A 17,407-nucleotide genomic window follows, 5' to 3' on the forward strand; every position below is an offset into this window, starting at 1 on the left:
TTCTTGCCTATTTTACAACTCTGATTTCGGCAGCAATTTGATTTCAGTAGCTGGGAGGCGAACACAAAATGTTACTTTTGCTCCAGAGCTGGTATAAAAATTTACATTCTGACACCGACCCCCACTCCCATTTCAGCGCTGCTCCAGCGGGCCCGCGGGCTCTGCACAGAACACATCACCCACATATAATACACTCATAATTCACTAATGTTTGCTGAATGACAGGGTTAAGTGGCTGCTATTCCCGGCCTCCCACCACACTAATGTACTCCAGACCCGCGCTCCTTTTCTTCTGGATTGCAGTCAAATCGTTTCCTGCAGCCCTCGCAGTGGAAGCTCCTTCCACCCCGAACAAACACGACTTCCGAAATTATTTTCATTTGTTTTTCTAATCTAATTTTCCCCTCGGTGCTCCACTAATCATCAATGCCATTAAGGGCTTGATGTGTTGACTGCTTTGCAGAGAGCCCGTCCTGCATCCTGCCGCGCTGACCTTCACAGGCTGAGCCCCCCGGGACCATGGAGGGATGGAGGGGATGGATCCCTGCTCGGAGGGGCTGCAGCATCCCTCCATCCCATCCCCATCCCCATCCCACAGCCTGTTCGGCCCAGGAAAGGAGCCTGTGAGATCCTGGAACGAGCCCTAATGAGCGATGAGCGTTTGCAGCCTGCAGGAGCAGAGGGGGAGCTGGCTCTGCCCAGGCCAAGAGCCAAAGGGAAACACTCTGGTGGAACTGAGCTGGGAGAGGGGGCCACTCCAGTGAGGAAAATACACAGCGAGGGTGTGGGGGACTGGGGTTTATCCAGCAGGACCCACTGCCCCTCCTGCAAAGAGGATTATTAGTGCTGATGGTGCCACAGGATGAGGGACCAGCCTTGGGGCACAGGGACAGGGCAGGGATGTGCAGGATGGCCAACAAGGTGATGATTTTCGGGGTGATGGGGCTGATCTCACCCCCTAGGAATAAATATCCCCCCCCCAATGAAATGGACTCCACGGTTCTGTTCAAAACAGTTTATTGTATTTTTTCGTCAGACAAACACATTGATTTCTGGACCACAGTAGAGGATGGAAACCTTTCACAAACTTATTTATTTGAAAATACAAATATAAAATTATACTTTCCACATCTGTGATGTGAGAGACCCCCATCCACATAGTATTTTACAACAGGGCTTCAGAAAGCCATACACAGAGACCTGAAAGATGCTTGATATATATAGATACATATATATATGTATATATATAAAAAAAAAGTCACTACCAAAGTTCTCATCAGTTCATACTAAAGTATAAAAGGAAGGGCTAGGCCTGCCACTGTGCCATAGTTTATTTAGGTACATTTATGACCACCTGAAATGCTCACTTGCATCCTAGTACTGATGGGAGTTCAGACCTCGTACGACAGAGAATGACGGGGGTGCTACCTACGAGGACACGGGACAGAGGAGCCCGGGGCTGGGGGGCCCTGCTGGCCTGGGGGGACCCTGATGGGACAGGGGGACCCCTCTGGGCCCGGGGTGACCCCTCTGGCCACCGGGCCCTGCTCGGACACCGAGCTCTCCACACAACACGGTCGGACTGCTGGGGGGGGCCGACAACCCACCACGAGGATTTGCTTTCTCAGACTAAGGTATTTTTTTTTTTCCTTTTTAAAAATTATTATTATTATTATTTATTATTATTATTGTGGTTTTTGGTAATTTTATTACAGTATTAAAGTATTGCTTAGCTTACAGAATCTCCTCACGTAGTGTTCGCGCGGGGCCGGCTGGATTCTGTACGTAGGAAACTCTACAGTGTCTGTGCCCGTGTGTCTGCGAGGCATCCTGGCTCTTCTGACACTAACCTCACTTTTCTCCCTCTCTCTCAACTATGTCGCTTTGAAAAAAACAAACCAAACCACTAAAAAAAAGAATTCAGAAGATTCCACCCAAGAGACATCGCCATAGCGTAAAAGACAGCTATGAGTTAGTGTTGTTTTTCTTTTTTTTTTTGTTTTTTTTTTTGTTTTTGTAAACAGTTTCATATGCAATATCATACAGAACCATGGCTGGCCTTCAGTAAAAATGTAGTAAACTATATTGCTTTATTATTGATTATGTTGCATTGAGTGAACGGCAGAAACGAAACAGGAAGGGACGTGTGGCTGGAGTCGCTAGCCCTCATTCACACTACAGATGAAAGCAGGGAAGAAAAGAAATCCCAACACCTTTCAGGTCGTTATCACCCACAATTACCCAATGATTTAACTAAGCCTAGCAAGATGTGTGACATTCACCAGCAGACGCTGCTGTACAATGGAAAAAAGAAAATCAACTTACAGCAAAGAGAGCCATGCTACCTTAAAGTCCAAGCTACAAATTCAACTCAAAATGAACATTTATGAAGTGTAAGAAAAAATAAAAACCCCAAAGGACAGGTCAGGCTTTGCCTTAACCAAGCCGATCCCAAGAAGGACTCGGGTTATTCGAGGGGAGGGTCCCAAGCACTTGTGGCTCCTGGGGCTGTCCCTGCGGTGGGGACGTGGCCCCCTGGCCCTGTGGGTGCCCAGCTGGTGGAGATGGCTCCTGGCGGTCACCCCGTGCAGATCTGGAGGGCTCTGTCCCTCAGGGAGGGGTCCTGGCTCTGTCCCTGCGGCTCCCAGGCCAGGCCGGACGCTGGGGACAGCGGAGGTGACGCTGCCACGGCAGGGGTGGCACTGGACGGGCTCAGGGCGCTTCCAGCCCAACCCGGCCCATGGCTCCACCATCCTCGGCTCCCTCCTGGGCTTGAGTAAAACAAAGGTGCAGCTGAACCTTTGTGCTGAAAAATTTACAAAAAACCCCCAAACGAACGAAGGAAAAGGAAAAAAAAAAAAAAATCCTTCGAAATTGATTTCTAGATGAGTGGGGGACTAACGTGAACCTTAGTCTAGGTAGCCACATCAAAACATCTCGGATTCCACGACATTTGTGCTATGGGCCACTGGGACTTCTCAAAAGGTATATAAACATCTAAAACATATTCACACAGATTAGCAATTTCTTCTGAGCATTCTTAAAAAAATATGTTTTTTTTTTTCTCTTAGTAAAATCGTTTTAATATACCGTGCCTCCCTCTTTTAAAAAATAAATTAAAAAAATCCAGTTTTGCATATCTAGCATTAGCATTTAAGGTAGTATGGCACATCCCCTTTCCAAAGTCATGGGTGGGGATCTACAAATGCCTTAAGAGTTTGCCAGCATTTTTAACATTGTGAGACCTTTGGTTAGTTGAAACCGCATCAGATCAACAAAAGAAAAATAATAAACAAGAGAAAAAAAAGCACAGAAAGAAAAAAGAGAAGAAAAAAACAAAAAAGGAAAACCTTCCCAAAATTATTAGCATTTTTTTTTCTTAAATAAGAGAAAGTTCTATCCTTACTGGTCCTAAATCTGAATAACTACATCTAAATTTTTAACCTTAATTACGATACACCTACCAATATGTACTAGAAGAGGAAGAGAGAAAGAGGGGGGGAAAAATTCACTACACTACCATCAGGACAGCACTCTTACAAGATAAGCCATTTTATACACTATTAACATACAACAATGATCAACAAAGGATATTCTATGAGGTGACAGGGAATGGAGAGGAAAACCAACTGGTAGTACAGTACATCATCAACATTGACAAAATAGCAATAAAAAATTCCCTGACGGCACACTGAATCGCAGGGAATTTGGTTCGTAGTATTTTTTTTTTTTTACCTTTTTATTTTTTAAAGAATTCGGTTTTATTTCTTTTATTACTTGATCAAGTCTCAATATTTAAAAAGCGTCCAGCATTTTGCTTAAACCTGGTTGTTCTGAAATAAGAAAAAAACCTAAAATATTACATAAAAAGCATGATTTTTTTTTTTAAAAACAAGAAAAACAAGGTTTCTCCTTTCGGTTAGCAGTATGGTGCCTTGTTTTGTTAAAGATGCCTTGCTCTACCTTGTCTATTGAATGTCTACATTAGTCTACTTGTTAGTAAAATTTACAAAAATAGGAGTGCAGCAGCTCTTTTTAACAAATGTCGCATTCAGTGTCTTATACTGGCTGTACCTAAAGTACCAAATTTATAAACGTAACAATTTAAAAAAATATTAATAAAACTTGTCAATATTACGTTAAAAAAAGAAGAAATATATCCACACTACAGTATGTTCTTAATGCCACCTACCATGTTGTACTTCTAGTTTGCTGTTGCAGGCCTATTTACCAATATTAAAAAAATTAAATTAAAAAATATCCTTCATAAGTTTCCTCCCCCAACAGAGGACCATATATATAACAGCCAAATATTAAACATGTGCAAATAGGAAACTGTCAGTTTTTCCCCTACCAGTCACAGTGCAATGATGTTTTATACTTTATTTCTTTTAAATTCTGTTTACAACTACAATAAATTAAAATCTTCCGTTGCTTCTAGGGTGAAACTTGTAGCACTGAGGTATTCCCAAAAAAAAAAAAAAAAAAAAAAAAAAAAATCAAAACCAACCAAAGTTGCTTTCTAATTTGACATTACAGAAAGTGATGGATAATAAAGGAAACCATGCAAGCTGGACGCTGCTCTGCCCACACGGGGTGCCCAGAGCAGCTGAAATGACTGGACAGCAAGTTGATCTAGTTTAAAACAATGACTAAAACAAAAAAAACCCAAAATCCAAAATAAAAAAACCAAAACAAAGGTGTGCTTTGAACCGTAAATGTGCTAAGTAGGAAAAAATCGTAGCTTCTTGATCAGTTTTGGGAAAAGCAGGTTTTAAATTAAAATAAAAATCCCACGAGACTGTTCCTTTGCCAGCTGTGCACGTGTGAGAGCGAGCTGCTGGCGTGAGCTGGGTGGGCTGGGAGGGTCCCACAGCCCCACAGCCCCCCACCACAGCCCCCCACCACGGCCACAACTCCCTTGTCTCCTCTCCTCCATTTCCATAGAGAAACTGCCTTAGGCTGACTCCGTCACAAAAATAGGTTTGTATTTCTCTTTCTTAATAGTTTCTATGTAGTTAATGGAATTGTATTTACAGCACTTTTATTATTTTTTCTCTTTTTTTTTTTTTTCAGAATTCACAATTTCAAAAAACCTTATATCACCTCTTTCAACAAAAAAAAAAGCACTTATATAGAAAAAGGACGCGCAAAAAGTTTGTCGCCCTCGCCTTATTGCCGAAAATAGAGAGAATTAGAGTAACCAAGACGCCACAAAGGAAAAGAAGGGCCAGAGAACCTGCTGCTCCCCCCTCCCCGTGCTCTGCCCGCCGCTGCCCAGGCTCCTGTCACCATCTCAGCATCCTTTAAGCAACAACAACTACGGAAAACAGAAGGGAGGAGGAGGAGGAGGAGGAGGGGAGGTGGGAAAGAAAAAGCAAAAGAAACCCTTTAATATAACAGTTACACTATGGTTAGGCTCTCGCTACATACACAAAGAATTGCGACTACGTGGCTACGAGACTATGTCCAAAAGGCTACGAAAAGATGTGGGTTTGGAGAGGCTTAAAAAGAGGGGGGGGGAACCCACCGAGAAAATAAAACCAACAAGAAATGGGTTTTATATACATACTTTTAAAAGCTGTTGTTTTTATAGTACAGCAGATTCATGAGATGATGAGAGAGATTTTAAACCACCCAAGTCCTTCGAGTGCCACCTCCAGTTTGCGTTGGCGGTGATGATGATGATGGTGATGGTGATGATGATGTAGTGCTCAAAGTCTGATGAGATCACCCAACCGTGGGCCCCTTCAGAAACTTCGCCCTGTCTTGCCCGGACATCCAGAGAGACTCTGCGTGGGGAGAAGGTGCACAGGACACGGAGAGCCACAGTTAATTGAGGTAAATTAGGATTTTTAACCAAAAAACCCCAAAGTGTCTGCAAACACTGCAGCCACAGCCTGCCCCATGCAGCCCGAGGGAGGATGCAGGGGGCTGGAATGCTGAGGTGTTCCCAGGACAGCCCCCACGGGAGAGGGGCTCTCATGTGTTCCCTGCTAAATTATATTCCCAGTAAAATGTGAGTTGATGTACGGCCAGGACAAAAACGGCTCCTCAGGCATCTGTTCTGCCATGAATTCACACAGCTTTGGTAAAATGGGTTTTCTCTGAAGTACCTGGAAGGTGACAAGTGTTACCTGGGCACACTGAGGCAGCCAGGATTTATCTTATACAGGAGCTTCAGCCTCCAACGCTCCGTCCCTGCCAGTGCTTAGAGCTGAGATATATGACGTGTACAGAAATATAAATATTTGGGGCGCTGGCTCTGCAGGCAGCCGCTCACAGGGACGAGGGCCAGGACAGGATGGTCCCTGGGGACCCCCAGAGCCCATGCCCAGCATCCTGCAGGGATGTGGGGCTGCTCCCTGCCCGGGACCTGCAGCTCAGCCAAACCCTCACATCCTGCCCCGGGGACGCAGGAGCAGCCGCGGCCACAAGCGCTTCAAACCCAGGGCTCCTCGAGGAATTAATAATAAGGCTCATTTCCTCCTCTCCAAATCTGTTTTAATTAGTAATGAGCAGCATTAAAAGCACTTTGTTTTTAAGTCGTTAATGGTTTGAGTCGCGGCCTGGCCAGTGAGTGATGGCTGCAGGATGGGCTGTGTGAGCGAGGAGTGATTGCAGCCCATCAGGCCGGCAGGGCTGTGCGTTATTAGCCTGAGTGATGATGTTCTGCCCGGGCTCCAGCTGGCCTCGGGTACCACCTCACTGTTCCAGGGGCTGACGTGAAGGATTCTGACAAATTGATCTGAGAACGGGCCCTGCTACGTGCAAGTAATAGCTGGGATTAAGCAAGAGTGCTTATGGCACTTTTTTCTTTCCCATAAAAAACACTCCTTGGTGGAGCAAATCAATTGACAGAACAATTTCAGGTAATCTTGGGGGTGTGTGTGGAGATGGAGAGTAAATAGAAACCCCCTTTATCCACTAGTGTTTAGGTATAAATCTATTTTTATGTAGTTTAAAGTCTCCCAACGTTTTCCACAGTTCCCAGCCCCCTGACTAACTTTAATTCTAATTTCATAGACTGATTTTTGAACGTAAATGATGTGACATTGATCATGTAACACCGGGCAAGAGGCAGGGAAATAAAGTGTGACACATCCATTCCATCTGCCTGCCCGGGCTCAGACCTCTGGGGGCAGACCCATGCCATTTAATTGGGATAACTTCTGCTTCTCATTGCATTTTCTAATCTATTCCATTCCGAGTGTTAAGAATATTTGTTTGCAAAGATGAATATGCCAAAGGCCAAATAATAATAAAAAATAAAAATTAAACATTTAATTAACTGGAGCTTAGTTCAAAGGGTAGGAAACTGGCAGCGATCCAGGGCTGCGGTGCTCAGGTAATGCCTTTAATTTAATTTGCTCAGGTTTAATTTTTTTTTAATCTTGATAATTGCTCTATGGTTACAAGTTACAATGTTATCTTTTAGCTGTAATATTTGGTACAGCACTTAATTAAGAATGATGGTTTCTCAGTAATAAAGCAGTGGGGCTCAGCTATTTTTGAAGCAGTGCGCTGGGAGCAGATCTCTGATCCCACTGGGATTCTGGCTGCTGGCACTGGGGGTGATTCCCCACAGCCTCCTGGGTTTTCTGCCTCTTCAAATTACTGCACCAAGCATCACAAAGATGAAAAAGTGACTTTTGGTTTAGCTTTGGATCTGTCTTCCAGTTTCCAGCCCGTGAGGTTGATTTGAGTAACACAAATCACAGAAAGGAATGATTAAAGGCCAAGGAAAGACGAAATGAAGATAAAAAATTGTTCACTTAAAGTAAATAGAGGGGAGATGGTAGTTCAGCACAAAGTACAAATGGGATATACTGTAATACCTCCAAGTGAGATGGCAACCAACCATGTGTAACGTTTCAATGGTATCCATTTGTAAAAGCCGTTGCAATCAAAGGTCCCTAAAATTGTACAATTGTTAAGTTCATCAGTGCTCTATACACGGGAACAGCTGATTATTAATTTTTGCCAAGAAATTACCAAAGGACTTGAAAGACTGTGTTGCCAGCATGAATAGGGATTTCCAAGAGCTGTTCTGGTCACCAGGTGTGCTCAGCCCTATGGTCACCTTTCCAAGACCATCATCTTCTCATTCCCCCAGGTGCAAAAATAAGCTTTGGGGTTCTCCCTTCTTTATTTTTAAACCAGGGTTAGTAAATGGAGAGTGTTAAATAAATATATACGTAATAAAAGCTAGGGGATTCTTTGCAGTTATTGGGGGAATTAAGAGGCTACCAATCTGCAAGTCAATTATAAAATGGTTCTCTGGGAAGTGTTAGTGCAGACAAATCTGGATACCCAGGCTTGGACCTGGTGTCCTTTCACTTGAAAAATCGGGATGTTGCAGAGACAAAAGTGCCCAAGTTTTCAAGCACAAACAGGTTTTTTAGGTGAAAAATGGAAATAAGAGGTGTTGTAAGTGGTGAGAGGTGGCAGTTTGAACTGACGTAGCTCCTCGCAGAGCAGTAATATTCCATGTTTGTGCTAGAATTGATCCACAGGGATTGTCAGGCCCGTGGCGTGACCACGGGAGGGGCAGGCCCGGGATGGGAACTGAGCACACGGGCACAAAGCCAGGCAGAGAATTTGTTTGTCCTTTTTGCAATAAAAATAACAGTTCCAGGAGCTTTGTCTGCACCACACTCCTGCTCCCCCATCCAATTCCATCAGGGAGGGAAGATCTCCTCTGGGTTTGAGGGACCTTCGGGGGAGCCTCTGCACCTCCTCCCTGTGCAGGAGATAAATCAGCTCCTGGCTGTGCTCCCAAGGGCAGGAGCCTCCCTGGCAGCCCGTGCCGGGGTGCCACGGGGCAGCCCAGCCCCATTCATGCTCACACACAGGTGACACAGCCACGTGCAGCCTTGTTAAGCCAATCTCTGCCCTCATTAGTGCAATCACAGCCCCTCGTTAGGCGCGTTAGGAGGCACCTCCCGGGACCCCCCAGCCCAGCCCGGCCCCTCGCTGCAACCTGCGGCTCTCGGGGGCTGCAGTGACCCCAGAACTGGATGGGAGTGACCCCAGGAATGGCTGGGAGTGACCCCAGAACTGGATGGGAGTGACCCCAGGAATGGCTGGGAGTGACCCCAGGACTGGATGGGAGTGACCCCAGGAATGGCTGGGAGTGACCCCAGGACCAGCTGGGAGTGACCCCAGGACTGGATGGGAGTGACCCCAGAACTGGATGGGAGTGACCCCAGGACCAGCTGGGAGTGACCCCAAACATCAGCAAACAGGGGAAGAGGAGCAGGACCTGCCCTGTCCCACCAGCCAAATTAACGAGCTGATTTTGCTCATTAGTGGGAGCAGGGACTGTTGCTGTGCCTGCCAAGGAGTGCAGCAGCCAGGAGGGGTAGCTGGGCTAATGTAAAGCCCATGGGGACAAGCAGGGATTTAAATCCCATATTTATTAAATATTTCTCTCTGAGACAGGTCATGTCTGGCTGCAGACGGCTCTGAAGGAGTGTTTGCACCAGGAGATGTTCAGGTGGGATATTAGGACAAAATTTCTTCAGTGCAAGAGTGATTAATCTTAAAATTTCTTCAGTGTAAGAGTGATCAATCACTGGAATGGGCTGCCCAGGGCAGTGGTGGACTCCCCATCCCTGGAAACATTACAACTTTCACAAAGTTGTGGAGTTTTGTTTTATCTCCGCAAAACATTCGGCTGTCACGGTTTGACGCTCGTGCAATGCCAGTGTCCCCATGGAAGGATATTCTCCTTAAAATGGCAATTAGTGATAATAATGATAAATTGGTGATAAAATGGCAGCTGCTTCTCAAGGGCTGATTGGACCTGGAGGTTTCCCCCTTGCCAATCCCAGCTGGAACGCCCTGACAATCAGTGATTCCTCCCGCTGGCGCCCGTGGGTCGGGCACGGCTCGCAGGTTGTGGCAGCGAGGAGCCCGCTGGCCACGGGGTCCCCAGCACCCCCAAACCCCCATCCCCACCCAGACCCCCCAAACGCCCCCAGAGCCCCCCTCCCCTCCCCTGCCGGGGTACTTACGGCGATGCCGTGGCCGAAGCCCGAGCCTGGCTGCGGGCTGGCGGCGCTTATGTAGTTGCCCACGGCGGAGTCCTGGCTGGCCGTGCCGTAGAGATCCGCCACGGGCCCGGGGCTGTTGGCGCCGGGGAAGCCGCCGGGCCGCGCCGGGGTGGAGCCTGCCGGGGAAGCGGGTGCGCCAAAATTCGGTTGAGCACTGTAGCTATTCAAGACTGGTGTGCAGAGAATAAAGCTGGGTATGAGGCCAGACGCCGGGCATGCACCGGAATTACAAAGCCAAACACCAGAATAAACAGCCTAGGCCCAATTCTAACACTTAACCAAGGCCATGCGAGAGGAGAGCAAGTACTGGAGAAGAGTCAGCCCGGACTACTACGAAGCTTAGAGCTCCAAAAATATATATATGGATATATATAAAAAATAAAAAGAAAAAAAAAAAAAGAACGATCATTCAACACACTACTGCAACCAGAGACTGGAGGTGCTCATTTTCACCAAATTATCACAAAATATAATAGGTATTTTTCAACATCTGACTTGATGCTCATGCAGTAGTAACAAGTTCTCTAGGTCTGGGCACGCCGAGACAGCATTCACATCCCATGCAAACTACAAAGGAACTAGTTTGAGACTACACATTGTGGTAATATTGATATTAAAATGTTGACATCAAATAACTTGAATCACGTCTAGGTAAATTGTTTTTTGGATCCATTCGATACTTTTGGAAAAAACCCGCCCTTTTAGATCAGTAAGCTGTAGAAATAGTTCAGTAGTTGATTTTTTTTTTTTCTTTAAATGATATGGAATGGAACAGTTTGGATTTTTCTCTTTTAAATATGACCAAGGAGAGTGTTGTTTTATTTAGGGTTTTTTTTTTTCCTTTTGATTTGGAGAGCGAAGACCTACCTTCGTCTCCAAAACCATGCTTGGGACATCAACCAAAATTAAACAAATAAATAAAGATCAAAAGCAAAAAAAGAATTCCAGAGGGTGGATGACAACTCACCTCCTAATGTGGAAGTAAAAGAAAATTTAATTTTTTTCCTCCCTTAATTTTTTTTTTTTGAGAAAGAAAAACAATGTAAATAAGAATGATACTGAAGAAGAAATTTATATATTAAAGCATGTTAGATGATCAGGCTTCTGGCATTTCTCACGGCTGCTCTTGGATGTAGAATTTATGAGGAAGAAGTTTCAATGGGAAAGAAAAGTCAGCGGACTGGGAGGAGCTGGATGGAGATGGGAAGCTGGAGCTACGCCTGGGTGGTTCCTGCAAGGTCCCTGGGGCACAGGGAGCCTGCTCTGCCCACCCCACCGCGTCCCCAGTGTGTCCCCAGTGTGTCCCCACCGTGGGCAGCGCCAGGACACGATGGCCAGCAGGGCCGGATGTGGCCCAACCGCACAGCCTGCCCAAACCCGCTGGGCACCGACCCCATCCCCTCCATCCCACCTTCCAGGCTGCCCCAAGGCCACTTCAGCCCCTTCCTCTGGCCGCACCTTCCCAGGATCTGCACTCAGCACCGGGGTGGGTCACGGAGCCCGGCGGCCTGCAGTGGCTGTGCCCAGCTCAGAGCTGCAGCACTGACCACAGGGCTCGCTGCAGTGACCCTGGGGTGGGCACAGGCTGCACCTCGGCTGCCCTGGCCCCTTCCTTCCCCTCACCACCCACCCAAGGGACCCCGAACGGCTGCGCTGGGCAGGAGCAGCACAGCTGGTGGCTCTGTGGGGACAGGGAAGGCAGCTCTGCGCCAGAAATGATTCCCCACAGCTCCGCACCGGTGGCAGGGGAGGGTAAGTAGGACATCTAAGCTAGCAAGTTCAAAGAAATAAGGCATGAGAGAGTAAACAGATTTTGGACTTCGCTGGCAAACAAAGAGCCTTTTTTTATTATTAAAGATTAAATGTCAAGATAACATTTGGCCTTCTCACTCGTGAAGAAAAATATCCAGCTGAGATGTTCCAAAGCCCTTTATTACTACAGGCCAGCACTTTTCCCCCCTTTTCTTCCCTTTGGTTCAATAAAATGGATGTGAATTTTCCTGCCAAGTCACACAGAAAACCCAGTTGGCTGCTCCGAGTGACAGCAGGACCTGGCACGGCCAGGGGCATCCTGTTAGTAAAATACTCCTGCAAACCCCACAGCAACCTCCAGAACAACCACCTGAGGAACCAGAGAGACTCTCTGTGCCCCCACAGCCCACATCCCACCCTGGCCACTCTCATGTGCATCTCTCAAGACTGCATCTCTCAAGGCTTTCACACCTGCAGGGAGAGCTGGCACTGGGTTGGTTATTCAGGTGGGGAATGAAAAGGTAATTTTTCATCTGCTGACCAGGGGTTCAGCACTGCACACTGCTCACAGGAGGGAGAAGGGGCACACCAAAGGCTGCTCCAGCCTGGGAAGGGCTGTGTGGAGGCTGGGATGCCCTGGCACCTCTCCATGTGGTGCCTGAAAAGCTCCACAGAAAAAGCTGGAAGCTTTTCCAGAGCCAACACTTCACTCCAGAGCCTACAAATGAAACAGAAAGCTCCATAATTAGCAGGAGGCTCAGAAAGCTCTATTTACATTATTTGCTCAGCAATGGTTAGTTGCTAAGTGTTTGTCTTCCTCCAGGAGCTCAGGTGAGCTCACCTGGAGCCAGAGGCACCTTCACCATCACGGCAGCAAAGGGACCTGAACCACCTCCCCAGCAGGAAATCCTGATGTGTTCTGGCAAGAACCACCTGGAAACAAGTTTGTTTTACACAAACCTGGAGCACCCTGACACTAAAAGGAAGAAGGAAAAATGCCTGCAATCCTCCAGACTCCAGATACTGCCTCACTAAGAAAAGTTAACACTTTTTGGAAACCTGTGACAAAACTCCTGATTGTTGGAGGTTGTCAGGAGTTGTCCAAGGCTGCTGTGAACTGTGGGAACTGCAGAGCACTGACATTAACTCCTTGCAGGCTGGGAGGAGTTGGAGCCTTTCCCCTGGCCCCTAACACCCCGTGGCAAGAACAGGAGCTGGGGCAGATGTCTGGGAGCTTGCTGCTGCAGGGCTGCCAGGGGATTGTGCTGTCCATGCAGGGAGGGAACAAGGACTGTGACCTGATGCCAGGAGCAGGAGCAGAGCCTGAGCTGCCATGGCTGAGCTGACCAGGACTCCCCTGACTCTGGATCCACCAGACTGACCCGGCACTGACTGGGGGCTGCCAGGGCCATCAATTGCCAGCACTCAGGAAATCCTGGCATCAGGGGACCGATTCCAGGTCCATTTCCCAACCAAGGGCACAGGGAGCCATCCTGCAGCACGCAACCTCACAGCTCTGAGACTGTGCCTGAGCACCTGCAGCTCAAAGGCTTCCTCCATGCAAAACTCGCAATCCCAGGCGTCCCCAGGAAGCCTTGTGATAGATCAAGGTCAGCAGAGATGTGGAAAAGATTAGATGTGCTTGTAAGCCACAGCCAACCACCTTTTATCTCCAGCCCCAGCCATCCTCCATCCCCTGGACTACAGAAGCTCCTTCCTGTGCTGATGGAGATCAAGGGCCAGCAGCCAGCAGCTCTGGCAGGGATGGAACAGGGCAGGATAATGCCTTGCTTGCTCCACTTTGAATCTGCTGTGGCTTTTCTTACAGACAAGGCTCTGAGCCTGTGAATTTTGATCAGCAGGTGAAGCCTGGGGGACAGGGACAGGCTTTGGGGAGCCTCAGGCCCACTCTGCCCAGTGTCACAGCACTGAAAAGCACTGAGGGAATGTGAGATGGGACACAGAAGGATATAAAACATGCGGGTTCACAAAGCAGCCCCAGCAGGTGTTTTCAATGCCAATATTGGTGCTGGTGGAGTTGGGAGCTGCTGGCAGGGCTGGCACAGCAAGAGCTGGACCTCTCAGGCAGTGAGGCTTTATCTCAGCCCATCCTTCAGCAGAGCCTTTATCCCCATTTAACATGCACGTGGGATGCTCCTCCACCTCCAGCCAAGTGCTTTGTGACAGGGAGCCAGGAGCTGGGAGCCAGAGCAGCCTGGCACTGGGCTGAGGCAGGGCAGGAGGCAGGGATGGTGTCTGGAGCCTGTTCCTGCACACTGCCACGCTCACACCGACCTGCTCACACCTTCAGCTGTGCTCAGCCACGGAGGTCACTGCTGGGAGACAAACTCTCCCTCCAGGAACTCCTGAGACATCTCTAAGTCTGGATTCCTGCTGGCATTTGCTAACGAGGACCCCAAGGCTGCTGGGCCTGGGCAAAGCACGACAAGCTGGATGCTGGAATCCCCCCCAAATAAACTCAACTCAGCCATTCTGGAATCCCACCCAAATAAACCCAATTGAGCCATGCTGGAATCCCCTCCAAATAAACCCAACTCAGCCATTCTGGAATCCCACCCAAATAAACCCAATTGAGCCATGCTGGAATCCCCTCCAAATAAATCAACTCAGCCATGCTGGAATCCCACCCAAATCAACTCAGCCATTCTGGAATCCCACCCAAATAAACCCAACTGAGCCATGAGTGATGAAGGGGAAGAGGAAGGGAAAAGGAGAAGAGACGTGAGGATTTAGACATCACTGTCCTACAGGGGGAACTCACACAGTACTGGGATGACAGTCAGGCCCTTAGGGGCCAGTAAATGGGACCTGATGACAAAAATCCCACTTAGGCACCACTGAAATATGCTGTATTGCAAAGGAAACAAAGCAGGGGCAGTCTGGACAGGGGACTGAGACAGACCCTGCATGGGGATCACTGTCCCCTGCACACAGCCCACATGGAGCCTTGGTGACACCCTTCCCTCTCCTACAGCACCAAAACCCAGAGACTTAAACACCTCTGCAGGGACTCATAACAAATATGAATATTTTAAATAAAAAAAAAAAAATCCAGGCGAGGAACAGTGCAGAATGTGTGTCTGCCTTCCCTGCCACAGTGCTCAGGCGAGGAAATCCTCAGGAGGGAAAGAAACCACTACAATTCCCTCTTTGAGCAGAGGCAGGATATTCCTTGTCCCCGGGCAGCCATGCATGGGGGTGAGCAGCTCTGCAGGGATGGGGGAGCTTGGCAGTGTGGAGTTAAAGTAACATTCACTGATTTTAGAAATCTTTTCCAACATAAATGATTCTATGATTCTCATCAGAAATTCATTTTTCACCTCTTGTCAAGCATATCCTGCAACCAGAGTTGGACATCTCCAGCCCTTTTCTCCTCCAAGACCCTCCCTGTTCCTGCCTTGTCCCACTGCCCTCAGGGTGCATTCCTGCACAAACAGGTTTCTTCACAACTTGTTGATCCAGAGCTATAATTTCTGGATGACTCTCTCATCTGCCATAAACAGCCACGCACAATTTGGCAGGCATTTCCACCATCAATGTTTATGATAATAACTAAACGTGCTTGAAAGCAGCAGGAAATTTTCAATATAACTATCATTAAGACAAAATGCTTTAAATCAAAGCCATTACCCACCACCAAGACTCAAAGCTCACAAGATTAGTCTGTTTTTCTATCTTTATGAAAAATTCATAGAACATGCTGCAAACATCATCTTCCAGCTCGAAGGAGTAAATGATATAATGACACTGGATGCTGCTGGCAGGGATGGGAGCAGGCAGGGCACAGGGGCACGGGGACTGGGGGCTGCCCCACAACCTGGTGGCATTTAATGACAAAGTCTGAGCAGCCTGGTGTAGTGGAAGGTGTCCCTGCCCACAACACAGGGCTGGTCTTTAAGGTCCCTTTGCTCCAGCCCCTCCAAATGAAACAGAAAGCTCCCATAATTAGCAGGAGGCTCAGAAAGCTGCATTTAAATGATTTGCTCAGCCATGGTTAGTTGCTAAGTGTTTGTCTTCTTCCAGGAGCTCAGGTGAGCTCACCTGGAGCCAGAGGCACCTTTACCACCCTGCTCCAGGATTCTATGAATTTATGAATTTGAGCCATTTGGGTCCATTTACTGCTGGATTTTCAGAGCAGACTCTCACAGAAGGAGCATCACCTGTCCCCAAGCATTCCAGCCTGCTGAGCTGCCCCTGCAGCCGCCCAGGCACAGCCTGTGCAGAGGACACAGAGCAGAGGCACAGCCAGTGGCAGGGGACAGTCCCCTTCCCTGGGGACCCGAGTGTCCCGGAGGAGAGCGCTGCTGGCCACGCACGACTAACAGAGCAGCCCTCCCCGCGTGACGCCGATACCTTAAATAGCCAGCACAACTCAGCACCGCATGCACATCTTACATCATTAGTGCTCACAGCCTTATAAATATAATTAGCAGCGCTGCACCCATGTTACAGATCGCTTGGCCAAAGCTAATTCTTTGTGCAGTCAGGGCTGAAGTTAATGGGAGTTTGTACCTTGCTTTTCAGAGCTGCTAACAACCAGAATGTCATTTACCAGGGACTGGATGTACAAATTAACGCCAGTCTGAAATAAGACATCGGTGCTGCTGGTTCTCAGTGGCCTATTCAGGCTGCAGGAGTGCACTGGCACAGCACTGAGAAATAAAAGCCGATATTCAGGCTCTTTTTTTCTATACCAATCACCTCAGAGAGCTCCAAACCCCTTCCTTTGTGGTCAGGTTGAGCCATGGAAGCATCTCTTCCTCGTGCCTGAGCTTTTGCAGAGCGTGGGCTCTGTGGGGGCAGCGTGTGGCACACCTCGAACTCGGATCAATGCTCCAGCTCACAGACGTCTCAGAAATAATGAGCTGGAAACACACCGATATTCTGGAGAATAACAAGGTACAAACAGCTCCCAGCTCGCTGGAAGCAAAAGTGGGAGACAAACCAGAAAAACAAATAACGCCGGCGTCACCACGAGAGCTGCCATGTTGTACATCTCTCATGGGGACCTGCATCCCTCTGCTCCTGCTCTCCCAAGCACACTTGAAAAGCAAACTCTCTCTCCAAGAACCCTGTGGCAGACACGGCTCCTCTGCAAGTGGGAAGAGCTGCAGATGACAGCTGGCTCGGTCCTGCCCGGAAAATCAAAGGAGAGAGCTGTGCCTCCCCTGCCACCCCGGCACGCTCCGTAATGGGGAGCAGCCAGGCTGCCCCGGGTTATCCCTGCCCTGCAGCGAAAAGGGAAAATACAACAACTGTCGGGCTCATCAGCAAAATAAGTGGTGATGAGGCTGCGACACACCGAGATCTGCCCTAACAAGGTACTATTTGTACGTTATTTTCTAGCTGTAGTCACACTTTCAAAGGTTGTTCTGCGGCTGCAGCCCCTTCGGAAATGGCTTCACACATCAAAATATCGCAGGGTAATGACAGCAAGCAGTGGGTGGCGAGCTGGCAATTACGGCTGGAAGTGAGTGGGAACCAGGAGGGAGGGCTGAGTGCTGCCCACCTTCCTGAGCTGGGCACAATGGGGTGATAATGGCACCTGGGATCTTGAGGAAACTGCTCCTGCTGCA

The 17,407-nt window shown here is 48.1% G+C and overlaps 1 protein-coding gene across 8 annotated transcripts in view; it reads right to left on the reverse strand.

Annotated features, from left to right (window-relative positions):
- Positions 1 to 1,976: 1,976 nt before the first annotated feature.
- The window catches only part of MSI2 (musashi RNA binding protein 2), a 203,363-nt gene continuing 187,932 nt past the window's right edge, over positions 1,977 to 17,407 (reverse strand). For 3 of the 8 annotated variants that reach the window (XM_054287387.1, XM_054287383.1, XM_054287381.1), the window contains 3 exons: positions 10,020 to 10,228; positions 7,839 to 7,916; positions 1,977 to 5,792 (listed from right to left, as the gene is read on the reverse strand). In XM_054287387.1, coding sequence (XP_054143362.1) covers positions 7,875 to 7,916; positions 10,020 to 10,228 — 251 coding nt within the window. In that variant the 3' untranslated portion in view covers positions 1,977 to 5,792; positions 7,839 to 7,874. Of the gene's footprint in view, positions 5,793 to 7,838; positions 7,917 to 10,019; positions 10,229 to 17,407 lie in introns of those variants that run through there. The other 5 variants (XM_054287386.1, XM_054287385.1, XM_054287382.1 and 2 more) reach the window with 5 other exon arrangements.

Source organism: Melozone crissalis, unplaced genomic scaffold (assembly GCF_028551555.1).
Source record: "Melozone crissalis strain CALT ecotype California unplaced genomic scaffold, PUWL_Pcris_2 ptg000057l_1, whole genome shotgun sequence".
NCBI classification, from domain to species: domain Eukaryota; kingdom Metazoa; phylum Chordata; class Aves; order Passeriformes; family Passerellidae; genus Melozone; species Melozone crissalis.